We start from the raw sequence: 19,870 nt of genomic DNA, 5'->3' as shown, positions 1-19,870 counted from the left end.
CTGCATAAAATTAAAGAAACTGTACCCCCAACACTCTCATGCCCCAATTCTCTACCGCCTACACAAATATATAGCATTTGAGATCATGTTACTGCAGAACTACGTAAAATGGAAGGAACACAAAAAGTAGCTTATACAATAAAAGCCAAAAGAGATATTCAAAAATAAGTCATAAGGCTAACGACTTGTATAGTGAGAAAGATTGTATAGTGTTTTGTCAGCACTTGGCAGCACCACTAATACATATGGAGGGGGTACCTCCAAATTGCTGCGCCATTTACAGTCTATCCTATTCATTTAGCGATCTGTGATTGTGCGCAGCAAGCGGTTTATTTTAGAAAGATGCAGAATTATAGCGGCACATTTCGCATGCGCGTTATCCGGTTGGTTATCGGTGTCACATCCCATTAGAAAAGTGCTTTCTTTTATTTTTTCCCCCATGAAATCAGTGCGGGAAAATCACGTTGTTGTCTTCGGGATTAGACGCGTCAGGAGTCACGTGTGTTTCTGCTGAAGATGGCGGAAGAGAGCATAACATCAGCAGGACGGGACCGGGATCTGCATCTTCCAGGGGTTTCCGATGGCCCCGCGGCCGGAGGGACCGATAGAAGGTCCGCCAACAGCCCAGAGGAGCCGCTTTCTCCTACTTCCGTCATCTTCTTTAAAGAGGCGCTGGGGTCGAGCTCCGTACAGTTACCCAAGAGTACGGCGCTCCACCCTGGGCTGCCGCAATGCGAGCCAAACACACAGAAACCTGCCCGAAAAAGTAAGTCCTCACATGTCTCCACTTGATTCTTTGCAGTCATGTTAGTGCCAGTCGAGCCCCGTTAGTAATGTGGGCGGCTTGTCCAAATCTGGGGTAGGTGACTGTCCCATTTTCCAACACAAATTATGTTTATGTTGTGTCAGCCAGTCCCCGAGATGCGAGGTTCTTCGGCCGGTTGCTGTCCGGCTTGTAGGGTTGAGACGGCGTTGCGGTCACCGTGACAGTCTGTGCCTGCAGTCACTGTGACAGTCTGAGACCCCTGTAACATTTCACATCCGTGGCCTCTGTCACAGTGCGCGTCCACAATCACTAGGACAGTCTGCTCTGTCACAGTGTGTGCTTGCAGTCACTGTGACAGTCTGTATCTGAGATTACTCTGACAATGTCTGTCTGCTGTCACTGTGACAATCTGTGACTAACCTGTGTTAAATTATGTTTGTAACAGCTGTTCAAGTTCAGTCTCTTATTGCATCATGCTATGCTGTGACAGTATACTGACATGGCAGACAGACTAATTTCTTTAACTTCGGGATCTCAGGATCTGGACAACTTTTTAAATTACAATTCAGTTACAAAATAATTTATCAACTGCTTAAAAATATTAATCCTACTATTTTATAGAGGAAGAATACATATTAGTACAATTAGCCCCAAAACACACTTCCACAGTGTGTTACTACAGTTTCAGTTCGATATGTACTTGATGTTTTTATTGAAAACAGTCACACAAAAGAGGAAGTTGAAACTTACTGCAATTTCTGTATCCTTATAGGGAAGCTTTCTGTCTAAATTGTTAACTCTTTAGGAAGTATAATAACCTTTATTTACATTTAAAACCTGCTTAGTGATTGGAGCTTATCAGCAGTGGGCCCACTGTGTAGCAGGTGATGTGCTTTTAGGGGGATGTGAAAGTACAAAATGGATGAAATAGTTACATCGTGCAGTAAATGTCCCGATGCCTGGTTTTAGCAGCTCCTACTGTCATATTGAGATTCGCTTTCATGTTTCCAGCACAAATTCAAAGCATTCATCCCCCACTGGATAAAATATGCAGTCTAGTAGTAAAGTACTGAAATTCTGCATTTTGTGTTTGACATCTAGTGGTTCCTTTGTTAACTTCATTCATTTATATTTTAGTAATTTTATTCACGAAAATGAGGCCGTCTAATGAAAGTGTTATAAAAGCAATGCAGAGCTGATCTGGTTCATGGGGACAGAACTGCTCTGTTAATCCCTCATACTTCTTGGGGATTGGCTGCTTGATTCCCTGCCCCAAGGCCAGTCACCCTTGATCTTCAGCCCTGATATTTCATTGTCTACAGCCAGCCCAGAGTCGCATGCTGAAGGAGGGAGAGGACGTCTTCTCTAGCTTTCCAAGAGCCTCCAACCTCTGTCGGCCATTTTTATTGGCAGAGGATTTGTTGTTGCGTTAGCAGCTTTTCCTTTTATTAACATTTATTTCTTGGCAGACATACAAGTGAGGATCAGATAGCAGGGCTGGCCCATGTGCCTGAAGCAGTTGGGCTTAAGGATCTTGCTCAAGAGCTTAACAGTGAAACGATTACTCTACTGGCCACTGAGTTTGAACCAGTGACCTTCCAGTCATGAGGTGCAGAGTCCTAACTGCATGTTTCCATTAGGTACTATAGATTCCTTCCTTTCTTTTCATGATCAAAAGTTTTTTATCGGTATCGGCACCTATCCATACCGATTAGACGGATCGGGTATCAGCCGTATGTGACCGATCCACATCCAATACTTATTTGTAAAAAGATAACTCCTATTTTTTTTTAAATCAATTTGTACAGTCAATTGCAGAACAGCTCTTTCCCCTTTTAGGTGTGTTTTTTGTGGCTTTTAAATCGAAAGCTAATGCTGCCGCTCCGTTTTTTTGCTGCTCAGTGGGTAAAAGCGCAGTGACTTCTGTCTGCTGTGACATCATTCGCATACCCTTTGCAGTACCAGGAACATAAGAATGTGACGATCTGGGAGCATTTTACGCTTTTAACAGCAACTAGTAGTAGTCATTTGCAATTTTTTAAAAATGAGCTCTGGTATCGGATTAGTACTCAAATTGGCTGATACCCTCTGTTCAGGTATCGGGATCGTGGCAACACTGAAACATGGGATCAGTGCACCTCTAATGATAATATATAAAATATATGATAATATATAAAAAAGAGCTCTTGTATCGGAATCTGTATCTGTAACGGAAGTTGTGTATCGGAATCAGATCAGAACTGAAAAAATGTGGATCGGCCCATCCCAAATAGTGAGTGTCTGCATGTCTGTGCACTGCAATAGACTGGGATCTCGTCCAGGATGCACCCCAGCCTTGTGCCCCGTGCTGCCTGGGATGGGCTCCAGGCCCCCTGTGACCCCAACCAGAATAAGGGGATGGAAGATGAATGGATGGAATTCATTACACTCGTGGCTCTATCCACATGGTGATTCTTCAGTGATCAATCATAGGAAATTTACCTTTCAATCTCAAATTACCCCAGTGCATTTCTTTATTTTTAGGTCACTGAGCTAGGTCTTTGCTCTAGTCTGATCTGTTCTGTAAAATGGTTCTCCTTTTGTAAAATGGTTCTCCTTCTCCTTGGCCACCTGGAGATTCACACGGCCCTTTGCTGAGATGTTCATTTCTCTCCTCTTGCCCTCAGAACCGAAGGACCCCTTTGCAATTGAGAGGCTGAACCTGATGAACATGGCCAAGCTGAGCATCAAGGGTCTGATTGAGTCGGCGCTGAACTTCGGTCGGACGCTGGACTCCGACTACGCCCCTCTGCAGCAGTTCTTTGTCGTCATGGAGCACTGCCTGAAGCACGGCCTGAAAGGTGCGTCTGGTACGGGGAGCCAGAGAGGTGGTGCATTGAAGATCTGGAAAGCCTGCAGTATTACTGAGATGTAGAGTTACTCGCCAGCTCTTTTGTGCTGAGCTGAACATAGCAACAGTATACAAAACTCATCAAGCTGGGTTTTGATGGGTTTTACAAACCTGTGCAAAAGCACCAGCTCACCTACTTGGTCAACATAATGAAATAACTCAGTGAGGTGTTGATTAGCCCAACAGGGTGTGCCAGTGGTCGAGTCAGAAAATATATGTGCACGGTAGATGGTTTCTGCAAACCTGTGGTGCCTTTAGGACAGGTTTGGAAATGGCTAAGCGGACACATTCTTACAGACATAATATAGTTTTACAGCAACTTGAAGATTATTTAAGTATCATTTTCTTTGACTGCCTAAAACATTTACACAGCTAAGAATTTTGTATCCCCTTGTATCTTTCTCTCTTACGCCTGGCTGGGGATCACCAGCCTGTCTGTACGCATATGAAGCAGCTGCTGTCTGCCCTGGACACAACAAGCCTCTGAGATAATTGCATTCTGTATTTCTTCCTCATCGCCAGCCATCTGCAGTGGCTTGCAAAATGATAGCTTAGCTGTGTGAATGTTTTGTAAATACACTACTGAACCTAATTTAGCCTGAGTTGGGGAATCGGTGTAATATGTGATCGCAGAGCAAAGGGAAGCAAAACTTGTCAGCAATTAAATTAAATAAAACCAGGAAATCAATGCACTCGCTAGTGGAGAAAGATGTAATACTGGTTAGTGTTTAAAGTTAATTAAACTAAAAATAGCAATGTATGCAAGTTCAGTTAAGATTTTATATATTTTCCTGAATAGCACAGTACTGTGTTAACATTGTTTAATTAGCATTGTCAGTGATACAGTTTGACTGATATTACTCATAATCACATTCTGATCATTGTATTATGTCTCCAATTTATACGACAGCTAAGAAGACCTTCCTTGGACAGAACAAGTCTTTGTGGGGCCCTTTGGAGCTGGTGGAGAAGTTAAATCCAGAAGCCGCGGAAATTACAGCCAGTGTGAAGGAACTGCCAGGACTCAAGTGAGCCTCTCGTATCTTAGTTACACGAATGACCTTATTCTGAATTTGGAGGTAGCCGTCTTGTTGGGTTCCTTCACTGGTCTGTAAAGGTCCAGTCAGAGGATTGATGGCTATGCCCTATGAATGTTAATTGCTAATCGTTTTTGTTTTCCCCTGTAGAACACCTCTGGGTCGGGGCAGAGCCTGGTTACGGCTCGCCTTAATGCAGAAGAAGCTGTCGGATTACATGAAAACCATTATTAACCGAAAGGATCTGTTGAGGTAACTCTCAAAGTTAGGTCTCCATGACATAAGAAAGTCATGTGACTCCTGTTTCACCCCCCCCCCCCCCCTTTTGGCCGTGATCCAACGCGTGTGTCTCTTCAGTGAATTCTATGAAGCGAACGCACTGATGATGGAGGAGGAGGGAGCCGTCATCGCAGGGCTATTAGTGGGTCTGAATGTCATCGACGCAAACCTCTGCATGAAAGGGGAGGACCTGGACTCACAGGTGATGCAGATCCACTGTAAACGAGCAGCCAAAACCACAATCGAATTCAATCAGTGCCGTTAATGAACTAAACGGGCCACAAATGATGAATGCAAAATATCTCATTCGGGAAGAGTGTGACGTCGAGAGGATGAGAGTGTCGCTGTGCATTCATGCACTTTGAAATTCTAAAAACCTCTAGTGATATGTGATGCTCTGTGGAAGCATCTCTGCAGAGCTGGTGGGACTGCAGGAGACGATCGTCTTTGTCTTTTGTAGGTCGGGGTTATCGATTTCTCCATGTATCTGAAAGATGACGGGCAGAGCAGCAGGAGCCCGGACGGGTAGGTCACCTGCTGATTGATTAGTTCCTCACTTTTGTCTGTTTACCTTCCTCTGTATTCATTTTTTTAAAATTTTTTTTTCCTTTCAGCGATGAACAGATTACAGCTATACTCGATCAGAAGAATTATGTTGAGGAGCTCAATCGGCATTTGAGGTATTGCTGTACTTAAACAGCCGTCTTAAGTGTTTTTATTGTGAACGCGCTCTCCAGTGGGATTCATTTCTTCCAACAGCGCATCGGTGAATAATCTGCAAATAAAAGTCGATGCCCTTGAGAAATCAAATACAAAGCTGACAGAAGAGGTGGGTATTGCATCTGGCAGATAAGTGCATAGACCGAGACACAAAACATCTGTCATCTGACATGTTTTTAAATGAATTAAAATATTTAAAAAAATCTATTACCTTCGTTTTCAAGTTCTACTTTCATAAATTGTGTTGCAGCCTTTAGGCTGCCGCTGGGTCAGGACTGGGCTATTATTTTCTGTAGGGGGCTGTTTTTCACGATCATTTTCACGTTCCATGAAAGCCACAATGGAAGACTTGTCTTTTATTGGAAGCGGTTCATTTTTGCATACCGATATGGAAGTAGCAGCTGTATTTGCAATTACTGGGCTTAAACGTATAACTTTAACCTTTGTATTGATCGCACAGGCCTGTAAAAATAAGACCTGCTGGCCGGCTTTTTCCCCAGACGGCTCTAAGTAAAAACTCAGGACAAACAAGGACCGTGATTAGAGGACCAGTTTTAATAAAACTCATTCTGTACTGTGATGAAACTGTAGCCTCCATCCCTCCGTTTTTGCTTAAAAAAATCTGCATATTACTCATCTGTCGGACATAGAGTCCCCCCCCCCCCGTCCAGGATAATACAGGATGCAGCAGTTTTCCAATGCAGGACAATCCTGAATTGTACGAATCGGGTGACAACCCTAATCAGTCGCTTTTATCCAAAGTGACTTACATTTGAGGGGAGGAGTACAGTCTACGTTCGCTCCCTGGGTGTCAGCCCCACGACCGTGGCGCTGTTAGCACGTCTGTATTTAACCGAGCCTTTTTTATATTTGAAGCTTGCTATTGCCAACAACAGAGTGCTGACTCTGCAAGAGGAGGTCTCTCACATGCAGGGGGGGAGCGCCCTCCTTTCAGAGTGCAGCCACAAGGTGTGTCTCTCACCCCGATGTTTATGTGCACAGCCACGTTCCTGACTTGAATATTCACCCATGTCATAATAACATCAGTACTTGAGGAAAAATAACAATGTCAAGGCTCTGTGTCAATTTGAGTATAAATGGGTGTGTCCGCTGTCAGACGGCTGTTTATGTTGATCTTGCTCTGTCTGCCGGTATTTTCCGGCCGTCTCCGCTTTCAGGGGCCTGGAGCAGAGGTGACTGCTGACGACCGGGTTTCAGGAGAGGTGTGGAAAAAGCTGAAGGAGGAAACGCAGCTTCGTCTGGTTAGTTCCTGTTTTTCAGCCTGGGTGGGAGAGAGGAGTGCCCCATTTTGTGTCTGTACGTCCCTGCTGCTCAGTTTACCCACAGACTGACACCCCTTTTATCTTTTATTTTTCTCCCTAATTCCAGTTCACCAGTGCTTTCATGTATTAAAGCTTCTGTTGCGCTTTTTGTCTGCTGAGACTGCATTAGATAATTCCTCTTACACAATGAGGTTAGAGGGGTCTCACTGCCTCCATCTCCCATAATCCTCTGCTGCTCCACTACCACTGGCCCCAGGAAGACAGGGGTGGATATGGAACATGAACATAAAAAGGCTGAAAACTGAGTCACTGTTGCGGAATATACACCTTCATAAGTCATTCATTAATTTTAACATTCGGTACTGTGAATCCTCCCCCATTTACTGTTGTTTTTGGATTCTTTGATGCTGACTGCCACCATGAGTTTGCACAATCCTCCAGTGCCCTGTCTGCACTTTTGGTAACAGCTATAGCATTTGAAGGTGGCCCCTATGGTTATTTACTGTCCAACCTACTATATTATCAGGCGATACAGAAATGAAAAAAAAAAACATTATTTTGTGCTGAAGGATGTGGAGAGCGAGCTGGAGGTGCAGATTGGGATGAAGCAGGAGATGGAGCTGGCCATGAAGATGCTGGAGAAGGACATCTGCGAGAAGCAGGACGCTCTGGCAGCTCTGCGCAAGCAGCTGGACGACATGAGGATGCTGAACCAGCAGCTCTCCCTGAAGACTCAGGTAATGCGACTGCTTCCCGAGGCCAAAGCCAGACCGTCACCTATGAATGTTCGTTTTTACGTTTCAGAGTGAGTTGTGAATGAAAAAGCATTTTAAAGTTCCCATACAGCAATCTCAGTACACGACAAACTGTATGTGTCTTTTTATTGTGTCGGACAGATTTATAATCTGGTAATCTGTTCCGGTATCTCTCCTCAGAGCTCTGATACGGCCTTGAAACAGAAGAGTGACATCATTAGCCATCTGGAGGAGAAGACAACACAGATGGCCTCAATGATCAAGCAGCTGGAGCTCAGGTGAGGGTACAAGAGCATCTTTTCTCTGTATGGTTGGGGAGGCATGGCCCAGGTCACTGGCCTCTGTATGGTAGGGGAGGCGTGGCCTAGGTCACTGTCCTCTGACTGGTCGGGGAGGTGTGGCCCAGGTCACTGGAGTCTGTATGGTCGGGGAGGCGTGGCCTAGGTCACTGTCCTCTGACTGGTCGGGGAGGCGTGGCCCCAGCGTGTCTTGCCAAATATCGTATATAACAAAAATATACAGTGGGGGGGCACTCTGCCCATCTCTCAGGAATAACAGCTCTCCTTTTTTGTTCCCCCCTGTTCTGTTTCTCTATTTTCATCCCTCCAATCACTTATTTCCTCCATTAAGTGAAAAAGATGTGGTGAAACAGGCCAGAAGTCTTAGTTCTGCAGCCCAGAAGCTGCTCCAGCAGGAGCAATAGGGCCCAGAGGAACTTTTGTCATTTACAGAGCCTCATAGGACTAACAGTGGTTAATTTTGTACTCTTATGCATTATAGAGGTACCTAGGTAGGGTTAGGGTCCAGTTCCCGAACTCATCTAAGTCTTGTTTTCACTTTTATTTAATAGACTGGGAAACCACAAGCCCCTGGAAAATGAATCATTTTTTCCCTCAGTTGTGCCAACAGTTAAGAGCAGAATATTTAATCTGTGAAGAATTTGTACCACCGTCGTGCCATTTGCAAAACACAGCCGAGACTTTTTCCATTGTGCTTATAAATGCAAGTGGAAGCACCATAAATATAAATTAATAAAGTTTTAATTTAACAAATGTCAGACATGTGAGAAGTTAAGAATGGACGGGCCGTCTTCTAGAAACCGATGGTCCTGAAGTCCATCTGAATTGAATTGCTGTGCCGCGCTGGGTAACGCTCGTGCTGGGGTAACGTTACGCTCGCGCTGGGGTAACGTTACGCTCGCGCTGGGGTAACGTTACGCTCGCGCTGGGGTAACGTTACGCTCGCGCTGGGGTAACGTTACGCTCGCGCTGGGGTAACGTTACGCTCGCGCTGGGGTAACGTACTCACTGAGGTAACGCACTCACTGAGGTAACGTTGCGCTCGCGCTGGGGTAACGCACTCACTGAGGTAACGCACTCACTGAGGTAACGCACTCACTGAGGTAACGCTCGCGCTGGGGTAACGTTGCGCTCGCGCTGGGGTAACGTTGCGCTCGCGCTGAGGATGTTCTGTCATGAAAATGTAGCTCCGTGACTCAAGCATGGCCTCCAGTGCCTTAATTCTTAATGAATCCTTCCTTTGGTCCAGGGGAACATTTTGTAATGGAGAAGCGGGGGTTGTCCCCTCCCGCTATGCATTCCATTAGCATGCTTTCTTTCCCGCATGATCTTTCTTTTTCGGCGCTCAGTAGGATGTTGCCTGGCTCTTTAATTGTCTGGTGCTCGTCGTTATAAAGCATGCTGGATTATTTGTGCTCCTGACACAATAAGGGCAGCAATGTAGAATAATACACCTCCTGTCTGTTACCCTGCCAGAGTACTTAAGACTTGCGTGTCAGTAGAACAGTTGTGTTTTCAAAGCTTGTTATGATTCACTGTCTTATTCTAGGTCAGGATAGGCATCAGTAACCATGACCGATACTGTTACTCATCTCCTGCTACAGTGTTCTTGTTCCGGTATAGAAATGTAATGTCAAGTAAGCCATAGCTATCCACACTAATATTTAGAAAATAGCAATCCATTTGAGAAGTCACTTCCACTTTGTTCAAGATCTGTCACAGATAACAGTTTAGATGCCAGCAAAGATTGCTTGAAATAGTTTTGATAATGTTAACTTTCAGTAGTTTTTGTCATTATGTCGGGGTACTTGATGTAAGTTCTGGCAGTTTGATTGCATGCTACCATAGCGACAAACTCATATTCGCAGTGACCTTTTGATTTCCAGTTTGATCTGGCCACCTTGGCCTACACACACTGACATATCACCCCAACAGCCTGTCAGCATCACTGCTTATGATATGGCTGATTCAGTAATACTTTATGGTGCTGATCCACAGTACTGTGCCAAAAGGCAGTCAAAGAAAACGTTTGAGGCTATCAATTTCGGTAGTAAGTGTATATTGGCTCAGAATTAACAGCAAAAAAAAAAACTAACAAAAATTTCTTCAGTTTTCCAGAAAGGTACTGATATCTTATTGGATGGCTAGATGAACACCGCTTCAGTTCCCAAACCTCTCCTCAGGGGCAGCCCAGCCATTCCATGTATTTGAGCTGGTGGTGAAATGTAACAATCAGTTAATGAACCTAATTGGTTAAATAACTCAGTGAGGATTTGAACAGCCAAACTACGTGTGCCATTGGGTGATTTAAGAAGTACGTGGCCATATTAGATGGTCACTGAAAATACTCGGCTGACTGTAGGTTAGGTTTTGAAATGGCTCAGTTGACGCACTTTGACAGACAATATCATAAAGATCATTTAAACATTTAAGTGTTTCGCATGGCACTGTATATCCAACATGGAGACATTGAAATGTGCTGAGGGCAGGAGGCATGTGGACAGGAAGTCAGAAGGAACATGCCACTGCCACAGAGAAGGGGATGGCCGTCTCTGAGTATTATTGGCTGTTACTGAGGTTATCAAGAGTCCCCCCAACAATGTTTACGGTATGTGCTCTGCTCAATGCTTAAGAACAGTCATACATTGTGAGTGGTGATTTTTTAATGGTTATAAATACAAGCAAAAATGTCTAGGTTGTCTGCAGTGTTAGTGTGGGAAAAGATCCATCTTCACACTATGTAGCAAGCTGTTCCACCTTCTCTGCTTGTGTCCCACCTCAAGCAGCCTGCTGACCTTTGCTCCCCCCTCAATAATGTGTAGTGAACTTTTCCCTTTGCATCTACTACCAAAATTAGTCAAAATCCAGAACTGGATATTAACATCATTGTAAGAGGTGCTTCATCCCACAGGACCTGAGCACACAGCAAGTGTTCCCTGTATACACAGAGCTTTCCCTCATTCCACAGGACCTGAACACATAGCAAGCATTCCCTGTGTACACACAGCTCTCCCTCATCCCACAGGACCTGAACACACAGCAAGTGTTCCCTGTATACACACAGCTCTCCCTCATTCCACAGGACCTGAACGCATAGCAAGCGTTCCCTGTATACACACAGCTCTCCCTCATTCCACAGGACCTGAACGCATAGCAAGCATTCCCTGTGTACACACAGCTCTCCCTAATTCCACAGGACCTGAACACATAGCAAGCATTCCTAGTGTACACACAGCTCTCCCTAATTCCACAGGACCTGAACGCATAGCAAGCATTCCTAGTGTACACACAGCTCTTCTTCATCCCACAGGACCTGAACACATAGCAAGCATTCCCTGTGTACACACAGCTCTCCCTCATCCCACAGGACCTGAATGCATAACAAGCATTCCCTGTGTACACACAGCTCTCCCTCATTCCACAGGACCTGAACACATAGCAAGCATTCCCTGTGTACACACAGCTCTCCCTCATTCCACAGGACCTGAACACATAGCAAGCATTCCCTGTGTACACACAGCTCTCCCTCATTCCACAGGATTTGAACACGTAGGAGGAGTTCCTTGTGCATGCAGACAGCTCTCCCTCAATTCATAGGCCCTGAACACGTCAGAAGAATGCCCTGTGTACAGGCACAACTTCCCTTCATTCCACAGTACCTGAACACATAGCAAGCATTCACCGTGCACACACACAGCTCTCCTTCATCCTATGGGTCCTCTTTTGCACGTATAGAAAGTGTCATTTCTGTAATGAGTGTTGAATTTTGTATGAGCCCTTTGCTAGGAAACAGCATACATCCACCTTCCATAGCCTCTTACTCATTGCAGTGTTGTGGTAAATAAGGTACTTTTACATATGAATTCTTTGTGGGCAAATCCAACTTGCTACTTTACTGCTTGACAAGCAAAAAAATCCAAGTATTTAATTCTGGTTATACGATTGAACCCATTTTCCATACACAACTGAGGTTATGGGATATGTGCTGTATGCAAAATTGGGGGAAATGAAAAGTGTATGTAGATACCTAAACTGTAAACCTAAAATAATAAAATAAAACAAGGAAATCTTCAGCAATGGCCTGGTTCACCTTTCTTTGGACACAATTCCCTTTCATTTGCCCCTCATCTTTTTTAGGATTGTTTGAGTCGTATGTTTTATTTTTCAGTCTCCCTGGCATTGCTTTTGTTTTTACCATAAGTCCATGTGACTCAAACTCAGAACCAGGCAGGCAGAGCGGCAGCGCGGCCTGGCAGAAGAGGCCAACCGCTTCTTCAAGCAAGAGTTCGGGGACAAAATCGAGAGTCTGCAGCTGGAGGTGGACGAGCTCCAGAGGAAGAGGTATGTGACACCTGTGCTTCCCACCCATGGGACAGAAAGCCAAGTGTCCTGAAAGAGAGGGGGCTTCTCAGACCCAGTAGCAGTTTACATCAGTTGGTCCAGAACTTATCAGAAACCCTAAAGTGTGTCAAGATCAAAGTTAGTTATATCTATCACTGTATGACTGTCTATCACTGCTTTGCGCTGATCAGGCTGGTTGCTGACTGTTGACCCCAGAAAAATGACTGCTTAATATGGGTTTGCTTTTCTAATGATTTGATTTGGCACAAATTGAAATGTGTAACATTTGCCCATCTTCATGGGTGGGAACAACTACTGGGCAAGCAAGTTATATTTAAAAGGCAGGTGACCATAGACTGCCAGTACTGACGACGTGTGACACAGGTCCAGTTTGGAGATGGAGCTGAAGAAGGAAAAGCAGCGACGAAGCGGCCCCCATCCCGAGGCTGGAGGTGCAGTGCCTGCACAGAAGAAGCCGTCCTCTCCACCCACCGATGTCAAGCAGCAGATGGAGGAAATCCGGAAGGTAGGGTGACCATGCGGTGACCATGTGGGGAATCCAGGCAGCCTCTCTCCCGGCCCCTCGGCCTCGACTGCAGGACGTTACTATGAAAAACGCCGAACGAACCCAAGTCTGTCTGCCCTTTGTGTCAGGAGCTGGAGGCAGTGAGGAAGGAAAATGTCCAGCTGAGGACAGTGTTGGATGAGAAAGAGAGTCTCAGTTCCAGCATGTAGGTAGAGCGAAAGTGGCTGGGATTTATTCACCTGTTAATTCGCCTTCCATCTTTATACCTTTTCTGTTTCGTTTACCAACAGGTCACTCTCACAGACTGAAGACGATCAGGTATGTTCTCATCAATCACCTCCTAAACTCACGGCCTGATTCATGCAGAATGAAGCTCTCAGTCCACAGTTGTTCCCATCTTTTCAAGGATCAATCACTGACTGAATGCAGCCAGCCATCTCTCTGTAACATGTGTGGAGAGGAGTCGTCTCTGACTCGACCCAAGGTGCTGCCTTCATGCTCCTCTCGCCGTCTGTCTCTGTGTCTGTCTGCTGGGGTCCTGTTTCACTCCTCTTCTGTCCCGCTGCAGAAACGGTGCAATCACTGCCAAATGGTGTTCTGTGAGAACTGCCTGGTCCACGAGCTGCCGCTGCCGTCCTCCATCAACCCGGTGCAGGTGTGCGATCAGTGCCATTCCCAGTTACTGCTGCAGTACTCCTCCAGTCCCTCCTGACGACCCGGCCGTTACGGAAAGCCCACTGGGTCACGTGGTGCTGGTCGTTCAGCAAAAGACGAGTCCATAAAGGACCTTGGTGGCCCCCTGTCACACTGCTGGGGTACCATTTCAAAAGATGTCCACCAGGTGGATTAGTGCTGGTCATATTCAGGTTGTAAAATGAAGTTTAATTTATTTCAGTAGAGAAATCTTTTTCTAGAATGTCAGCCATGTGAAAATGTATTGTTCTTATGATGGTGTGTTTTACAAAGATTATTCAAATGTTTTCCGGTTTTCTACAGAGAGCTGGATGGGATCTTGACAATAATTAAACTATGCTGGTGTCAGAAGCACATTAGTCATATATGGCTTGTAATTTTATCCAAAATTTTGAACTGAAAATACATATGATCCCATTGAGATTTTTTTCAGTAAGGAAACTGTAGGAACAAAACAAAAATGTAACTTTTGGAGTTTGCATTCAGTTAACAATCATTCAGTAAAATCTAATTTTGCTTTTAAATAACCATAATCCTTTTCTGTAATGGATGTTTCTAATTTCCTTTTTGGGGCAGTTTCTTTACCTATTATTAAATCTAGGAGATGTTTCTTGTATTTAAACTCCAAAGTCTGACATGGTAAGAAGGCAGACTTTTATGAAATGAATCAATTTTTATATAGCTTTGTGAAACCATTAAACAACCTTTCAAATGAAATTGTGGCTAATGATATTTTGCTCAAACATTAAAAATATCTGGATCCTTATAATTAACTAGATTTTAAATTAAGAAACTACATTTAAAATGAGCCCAGAATACTAGGATGAACAGCACTGAAAACATTTAACAGGTTTTAAACAAATCTCATTAAATGTGTTTCTGAAGTCAAATACGAACCCATCCATGTTCCACACCCATTTGTCCAGCAGAGGGCTGCAGTGAGCCTGTCGCCTGTCTCAGGGTGTAAGACACCAGTGCACTTAAACCACGTCTTTCCAAGAAATTTGGGGTCCTTGCTTTAAAGATGTACTATGGGGCCTTAATCCTGAATTTTAAGATCCCTAACATTACACAATACTACAGATTCACATAGAAAAAGCTCCAAGGTGACTGCAAGTGTGTTGGCGTGCAGCATCCCCACCTAACAGGCTCTGGGTTTAGATCTGGCAGAAGCACTTGTTTGCCATGTTCATGTGCCACCTGCACAGACAGACCTCCACCTCACCAGTGAGGCTGCTGTGAGATGAAGTGCTGCCCAGGGTTATAATCATCAACCACAACTGTTTACATTATTTTCAAAATTAAATGATGCAGAACTGCAACTAAGGAAAAACTACAAATATTGCTTCCAAAGTTAACAAAAACAAACATCAAAAACATTCTCTTATTTTTAAGTATTTAGCTGGCTATTTTACCTCACTTAACCATTAATAACAGGAACATGTTTTCTCCATTTCAAGCACATCTATAAACAATGTCTTCATGTAGGATTTTCTACAAGTCTACAACTTTGTCTATCCCTAAAATTAATGAATACATATATAAACTAAACAAATGCATCTTTAAATTAAAAACCAATCAAACTACACTAAAAACTGAAACAACTGGATTTCCAATGAAAATTTTAAAAAACCAAAATTATAGTAACTCTTGTACTGATGTTTGCCGTCAAGGGGCCGGACTTCGGGGTCGGAGTTCCAAACACATGAGAGACCCAATGAAACACAAGGTGACCAGCGGGGTCACATACTGAGACCCAGAGGAGAGGAGGAACCAAAAAGATACTCTGATAACAGGTATACATTTCAGCTTCTTTGGTACCAAGCATTGTGGTCAGAAAATATTTTAATACATAAAATGTACAGACAAAGCCAAGCCTGGGACTGTGCGGGTTTAAAACAGCAAGAGCAGCAGATGGGAGGTTTAACAAACTGTCCATGAGCTGATAATCCGCAGGAAGTGACAGTGCCCCCCCCACGGCATTGGATCTGCTGTTGGATAAGACCTTCAGCTGCTTCTGAATGGACAGAAGAAATGGAAGCTCATCCAGAAGCCTCACAGTGCAGATGAGCTGATCGTGGAGAGCATACAGCAGCTACCTGTCGCTTTCTGAGGCCGCGTCTGCAGAGTCCGGCTTACTCTGTGCCGCAGCAGAATTCAGGAAGAGTTCAATGTACCTGTCGTCTGTGGGGTGGGGGAAGCATGAGAATTTTGTTTGTTGCAACATTTGCAATTTTATGAATTGAGCAAAGGCTCTCCCACCCGCTGTGACCGACCGTAACAGGCGTAAATGCAGTCCCACCCCATTTCGTAGAAGGACGACGCATCCCACTTACTCATCCTGGCCTTATCTCTGGACATGGCCGACACAGCGTCCTCGTGGCACGGGAAGTAGACGTCAGCCTCGCCGCTGGCCCGGCCGTCGCCACCATACTCCATGCAAATCTTTGCCGGCTGCAGCGGCGAGAAGAACTGGGGGGAGGAGAGCAAAACACCCAGAGGACAAATGAAGATAAGGTGGCTGAATGGGGGGAGTGAGATGGGGAAACCACAATGGGGCAGGATTGGCCGGCATGCCCCTCCATTCAATCCCCATTGGATAAAACCAGGCAGTGATGAAGAGCAGAGCTGCCCCGCCCACCTCTGGTTTCTAGATCTTGGTTCCCCCACTACCATTTGAGACTCTGGTCTTACATTGGCAACATCTTGGCCAGTAGCCAGGAAGGGCAGACCTCTCATATGGACACGGTGCTGGAGGGAAGCAGGGTCCTTCGCAGATCTGCCACCTGTGAAACAAAAATACAGAAATATGTACACACCATAAAAACCCTCAAACAAATTGCTGATATACTGCAGCAATTTGCAACAATGAACAACTGTAGGTTTTTGTATTAGTCCAGTTATTAGGGCCCTGTGAATTTTTTTTCCCCAAATTTCATTTTTTTCAGATTTACTTTTATCCGTTTCAGATTTTAAAGTTTTTATAAGCTGCCAAACTGAAAAAAATTAGCCTTTAAGGACACAAGTGGAAAATGAAAGATCGATCTGCTGGCCAGATTAATTTATGAATTACAAACATGTTGCGGGGTCATATAAGGAAAATCAGGGCTCTCATATGTCACACACTGACCGGGAAACAGGCATTTCAGCCATTTCACACGATCACGGAAGTAAAGATTAATGCCAAGAATGAATGGACGTGGCAGCGGCATTCTCCGCCGAGCTCAGAGCTGTCCTGATCGACTTAGAGTTAATAACCACCAACCAGCCAATCGGAAGATAGCATTTGTTGCATGTGATCCCGCTGCAAGCAAACTATTGCATGGATGCGCACACATACAGAGTGTAGACAAGGTGGGAGTGGCAGAGCAAGATCTGATGAATGCAGTAGGCTGGGCTCTAAAGTGTCACACACTGGGCCCCTAACAGATGCAATCTTACTCCAAACTATCGATTAAACTTGATAGCCCTGGTAAAATATAAATGAAAGGCTGTGTCCTGTTATGATTGATCGTTCCCCCCATTAACTACCAATAACTAACAAAACAACTTGTTCAAATATAAGATTACTGCTATAATGTATTCTTGCTGTTGAAATTGATTTTAAAACACATAGGTATCGAAAAAAGTATTGTTCAGGAACCGGTATCGAAATCAAGGTATCATTCTGGTACTGGCATCAAAAAATTCTGAGTGATGCCCGGACCTATTCCTAGGTAAGAATTAACGCCCCGTATGGGTCGACTCACTGCTTGGAGGATGAAGATGAGGCGATTCGCTGCTCCTGTCGGCTGGGAACCCGGGAGACTCTGTCCTCCTGCTACCCAAGCAGGATGTGATGGAACTTTTCTGACTAGGAAACACCTCTATGTACCTGTAGACAAGCACCACTGTCAAATCCATCATCATTAATGGAGGCAGCAAGTCACTTCATAAACACTGGCACAGTCTCCTACCTGTTTCCTATTTCCTCTCGATCTCTCTTTAGAGCCAAATCTGCCATTTCCTGAGATGCAAATTCCACAAACGCGATGCCTGAACTTCTCCCTCTCTTGTCCAGAGCAAACGTCACGCCGTTTTCAACGATGTCCAGACCTACGGAGAGCAAAGTCCCGTTCGCTTGTGGCTTATCAACACATGGCCGTTACTTCTGTAGGGCATGGACTCCCGACCTGAAAAGAACTGGGTTACATCCTCTACAGTGCAGCTGAACGGAAGACCTCGTAGTTTAACCACGCCATCCTGGGCCGGGGGCTGGGCTGGAGCTGCCTGTGGGCTTTCAGTGTCACTGTCCGATGCTTCTTTTATTGGAGGAAGCAAAGAAGTGTATCAGGGAGACGCTTCCCTTCAGAGTCACTGTTCACAGTATTTTGAAGCCTTCTGAAGGGTGGGTTTATCAGGAACAATCATACCAGAAAGACAGACAGATACATGAAATATAAAAATTCACTCACTACCTCATTTAATATATATTACAATTAAATTTTTTTCTTAAGGTAGTCAATATTTTTTTGTGTTTATGTTACAATCAAACTAAAGGAAGGCATTTTAAGTAAACAGGGAGCCCACCGTTCCAGTTGTCATGGGGGGGCGCGCTCTCAGAGGCGGAGGTTGTGGATGGTGCCCCCCAGCTGCTATGCTGAGACGGCACGACACTCTTTCTGCTTGGGAACACTTCGATGTACCTGAGGAGCAGCAGACTGGAATGTGGACCCAGGGTCTGATGCTGCAGGAGACGGGCAAAGCCAACATTGGGGTCTCCTACCTGTTTCCTATTTCCTCTCGGTCTCTCTTTAGAGCCAAATCTGCCATTTCCTGAGATGCAAATTCCACAAAAGCGATGCCTGAACTTCTCCCTCTCTTGTCCAGAACAAACTTCACGCCGTTTTCAACGATGTCCAGACCTACGGAGAACAAAGTCCCGTTCGCTTGTGGCTTATCAACACATGGCCGTTACTTCTGTAGGGCATGGGCTCCCGACCTGAAAAGAACTGGGTGACATCCTCTACAGTACAGCTGTACGGAAGACCCTGGAGTTTAACCACGCCATCCTGGGCTGAGCGCTGAGCTGGGGCTGCCTGTAGGCCTTCGATGTCATGGTCCGATGCTTCTTTTACTGGGGGACACAAAGACCTGATTCAGGAGCGATCTTTGTGACCATAAATTTCAGATTTGATACTGTAATGGAGGGGATGTGACCAGTGGTGGGGTAACGCATCCAGACTGTTATGTACTGCAAAGGACATAGGGGATAGGGGAATAGGGGAGTCTTAAGTAAATAATCAACAGGACACCCTTACATAATTATGCCTCCCTAATACACATTATGATGTATGAACAAGGTACTTCATGCAGGATCCATAAAAACCATTCTGACAAACCTTCTACGTAACGTGGGCCAAGATAATGTCTGTGCTTCCTCAGAGCCTTCTGCAGGTCTTCCTTGCGCTCCATCTCAATAAAAGCTTTACCACTGGGCTGCCCGTTTTCTTTCTGCATTAGATGAATGCCGTTCACCCCATCACGGATCTTGCAATCTGTGGAACAAAACGAAAACTTCTTACCACTTCACCTAAATTCAGTCCTTAGACGTGAGCCACTCTCTGTTGCAAGTGTGGTGCCAATGCCGGGTCTCCAAACAAGTCACCTGAGAAAAACGCGAGGAGATCTTCGGCCGTGCATGACCAGGGCAGGCCTTTTGCAAAGATTATGAAGACCTCCTTATCCTTTCTCTCTCTGCTTGAATTGTATTCCGGTAAAGGAGGGTACTCCTCCTCATTGAAAGGGACGCCTGCCTACAGTGAGTCACACGCACATCAGCGCACAGCTCCGCAGTACATTTATGATGACATTACTGCATACTTATCACATTACCTCTGTGGAGAAAGCGCGCAGGGACACGGGCTCCGCCAGGGGGGCAGCGAGTGAGCGGCAGCTGAATTGCGGACCCTTGCCGCATAAGTGACCGAGCATCCCGGCTGCGCCCCGGTCTACGTCGCGGCCGACCTTCGGAGACACCAGCCGCACCATCGTGCGGTACCCTGCCGAGCGCAGTAAGGACCTGCAGAAGCCGGCCATCTCAGCCTGGATTACTACAAACTTCAGACACAGAAAAGCTGGATTTACGAGCGGAACAGCTTCAGCGGAAAAACAGCGAAACACATCACATAACCAAGAAAAAACCAAAGCCGGTCCTGCAGTGACCCCAATGTCACCCACGCTGACAGCAAGTCAACGACGGCGAGAAAATGAACTACGAGGAGCTCCCCAGCGCTGGCTCT

At 45.2% G+C, this 19,870-nt stretch overlaps 2 protein-coding genes and 1 long non-coding RNA gene across 16 annotated transcripts; 1 reads left to right on the top strand and 2 right to left on the bottom strand.

Annotated features, from left to right (window-relative positions):
• The first annotated feature begins 339 nt into the window (after window positions 1–339).
• LOC125712323 (protein RUFY3-like) lies at window positions 340–14,306 on the top strand. 13 transcript variants are annotated; one of them, XM_048982280.1, is made up of 18 exons: window positions 344–766; window positions 3,433–3,606; window positions 4,567–4,684; window positions 4,844–4,945; window positions 5,051–5,174; window positions 5,433–5,497; window positions 5,587–5,652; window positions 5,732–5,801; window positions 6,569–6,661; window positions 6,871–6,954; window positions 7,545–7,712; window positions 7,911–8,008; window positions 12,251–12,370; window positions 12,755–12,896; window positions 13,025–13,101; window positions 13,187–13,214; window positions 13,303–13,380; window positions 13,465–14,306. In XM_048982280.1, exons 1-18 carry the CDS (start codon window positions 517–519, stop codon window positions 13,606–13,608), a joined length of 2,001 nt encoding a protein of 666 aa, XP_048838237.1. In that variant the 5' UTR covers window positions 344–516; the 3' UTR covers window positions 13,609–14,306. The 13 variants fall into 13 exon arrangements, 1 of the variants encoding a protein (XP_048838237.1); XR_007383271.1 differs by lacking the exons at window positions 13,187–13,214; window positions 13,303–13,380; window positions 13,465–14,306 and having other exon boundaries at window positions 341–766; window positions 12,231–12,370; XR_007383287.1 differs by lacking the exons at window positions 12,251–12,370; window positions 12,755–12,896; window positions 13,025–13,101; ... (1 more) ...; window positions 13,303–13,380; window positions 13,465–14,306 and adding exons at window positions 8,361–8,876; window positions 9,133–11,065 and having other exon boundaries at window positions 340–766.
• Window positions 10,719–11,567, bottom strand: LOC125712398 (uncharacterized). Its single transcript, XR_007383295.1, has 5 exons — window positions 11,457–11,567; window positions 11,343–11,399; window positions 11,172–11,285; window positions 10,912–11,057; window positions 10,719–10,855 (listed from the first exon to the last, which is right to left on the bottom strand). It is a non-coding gene; the product is annotated as an uncharacterized LOC125712398 (long non-coding RNA).
• Window positions 14,307–15,416: 1,110 nt separating the features above from the next.
• On the bottom strand, window positions 15,417–19,813 carry LOC125712386 (heterogeneous nuclear ribonucleoprotein H2-like). 2 transcript variants are annotated; one of them, XM_048982405.1, is made up of 13 exons: window positions 19,464–19,813; window positions 19,237–19,384; window positions 18,971–19,126; window positions 18,571–18,705; window positions 18,355–18,493; window positions 18,159–18,274; window positions 17,762–17,887; window positions 17,546–17,684; window positions 17,339–17,463; window positions 16,284–16,375; window positions 15,926–16,061; window positions 15,689–15,773; window positions 15,417–15,606 (listed from the first exon to the last, which is right to left on the bottom strand). In XM_048982405.1, the coding sequence occupies exons 1-13, from the start codon at window positions 19,665–19,667 to the stop codon at window positions 15,597–15,599; spliced, it is 1,611 nt and encodes a 536-aa protein (XP_048838362.1). In that variant the 5' UTR covers window positions 19,668–19,813; the 3' UTR covers window positions 15,417–15,596. The 2 variants fall into 2 exon arrangements, with proteins under 2 accessions (XP_048838362.1, XP_048838352.1); XM_048982395.1 differs by having other exon boundaries at window positions 17,762–17,890; window positions 19,464–19,812.
• Window positions 19,814–19,870: the final 57 nt, after the last annotated feature.

Source organism: Brienomyrus brachyistius, chromosome 2 (assembly GCF_023856365.1).
Source record: "Brienomyrus brachyistius isolate T26 chromosome 2, BBRACH_0.4, whole genome shotgun sequence".
Classification (NCBI taxonomy): Eukaryota; Metazoa; Chordata; class Actinopteri; order Osteoglossiformes; family Mormyridae; genus Brienomyrus; species Brienomyrus brachyistius.
The sequence above is the reverse complement of the archived record's forward strand: the minus strand, read 5'-3'. Positions and strand labels throughout refer to the sequence as shown.

Bases quoted from the DNA above. Each gene is read 5' to 3' on its own strand.
- LOC125712386 (XM_048982395.1), bottom strand. From the start codon at position 19,667: ATGGCCGGCTTCTGCAGGTCCTTACTGCGCTCGGCAGGGTACCGCACG. The intron at 19,385-19,463 runs GTAATGTGATAA...GACTCACTGTAG, and splicing joins TGCGCGCTTTCTCCACAGAG to GCAGGCGTCCCTTTCAATGA. The intron at 17,685-17,761 runs GTCGGGAGTCCA...TGCTCTCCGTAG, and splicing joins TGTAACCCAGTTCTTTTCAG to GTCTGGACATCGTTGAAAAC.
- LOC125712323 (XM_048982280.1), top strand. From the start codon at position 517: ATGGCGGAAGAGAGCATAACATCAGCAGGACGGGACCGGGATCTGCAT. The intron at 767-3,432 runs GTAAGTCCTCAC...TCTTGCCCTCAG, and splicing joins ACAGAAACCTGCCCGAAAAA to AACCGAAGGACCCCTTTGCA. The intron at 6,662-6,870 runs GTGTGTCTCTCA...CTCCGCTTTCAG, and splicing joins TTTCAGAGTGCAGCCACAAG to GGGCCTGGAGCAGAGGTGAC.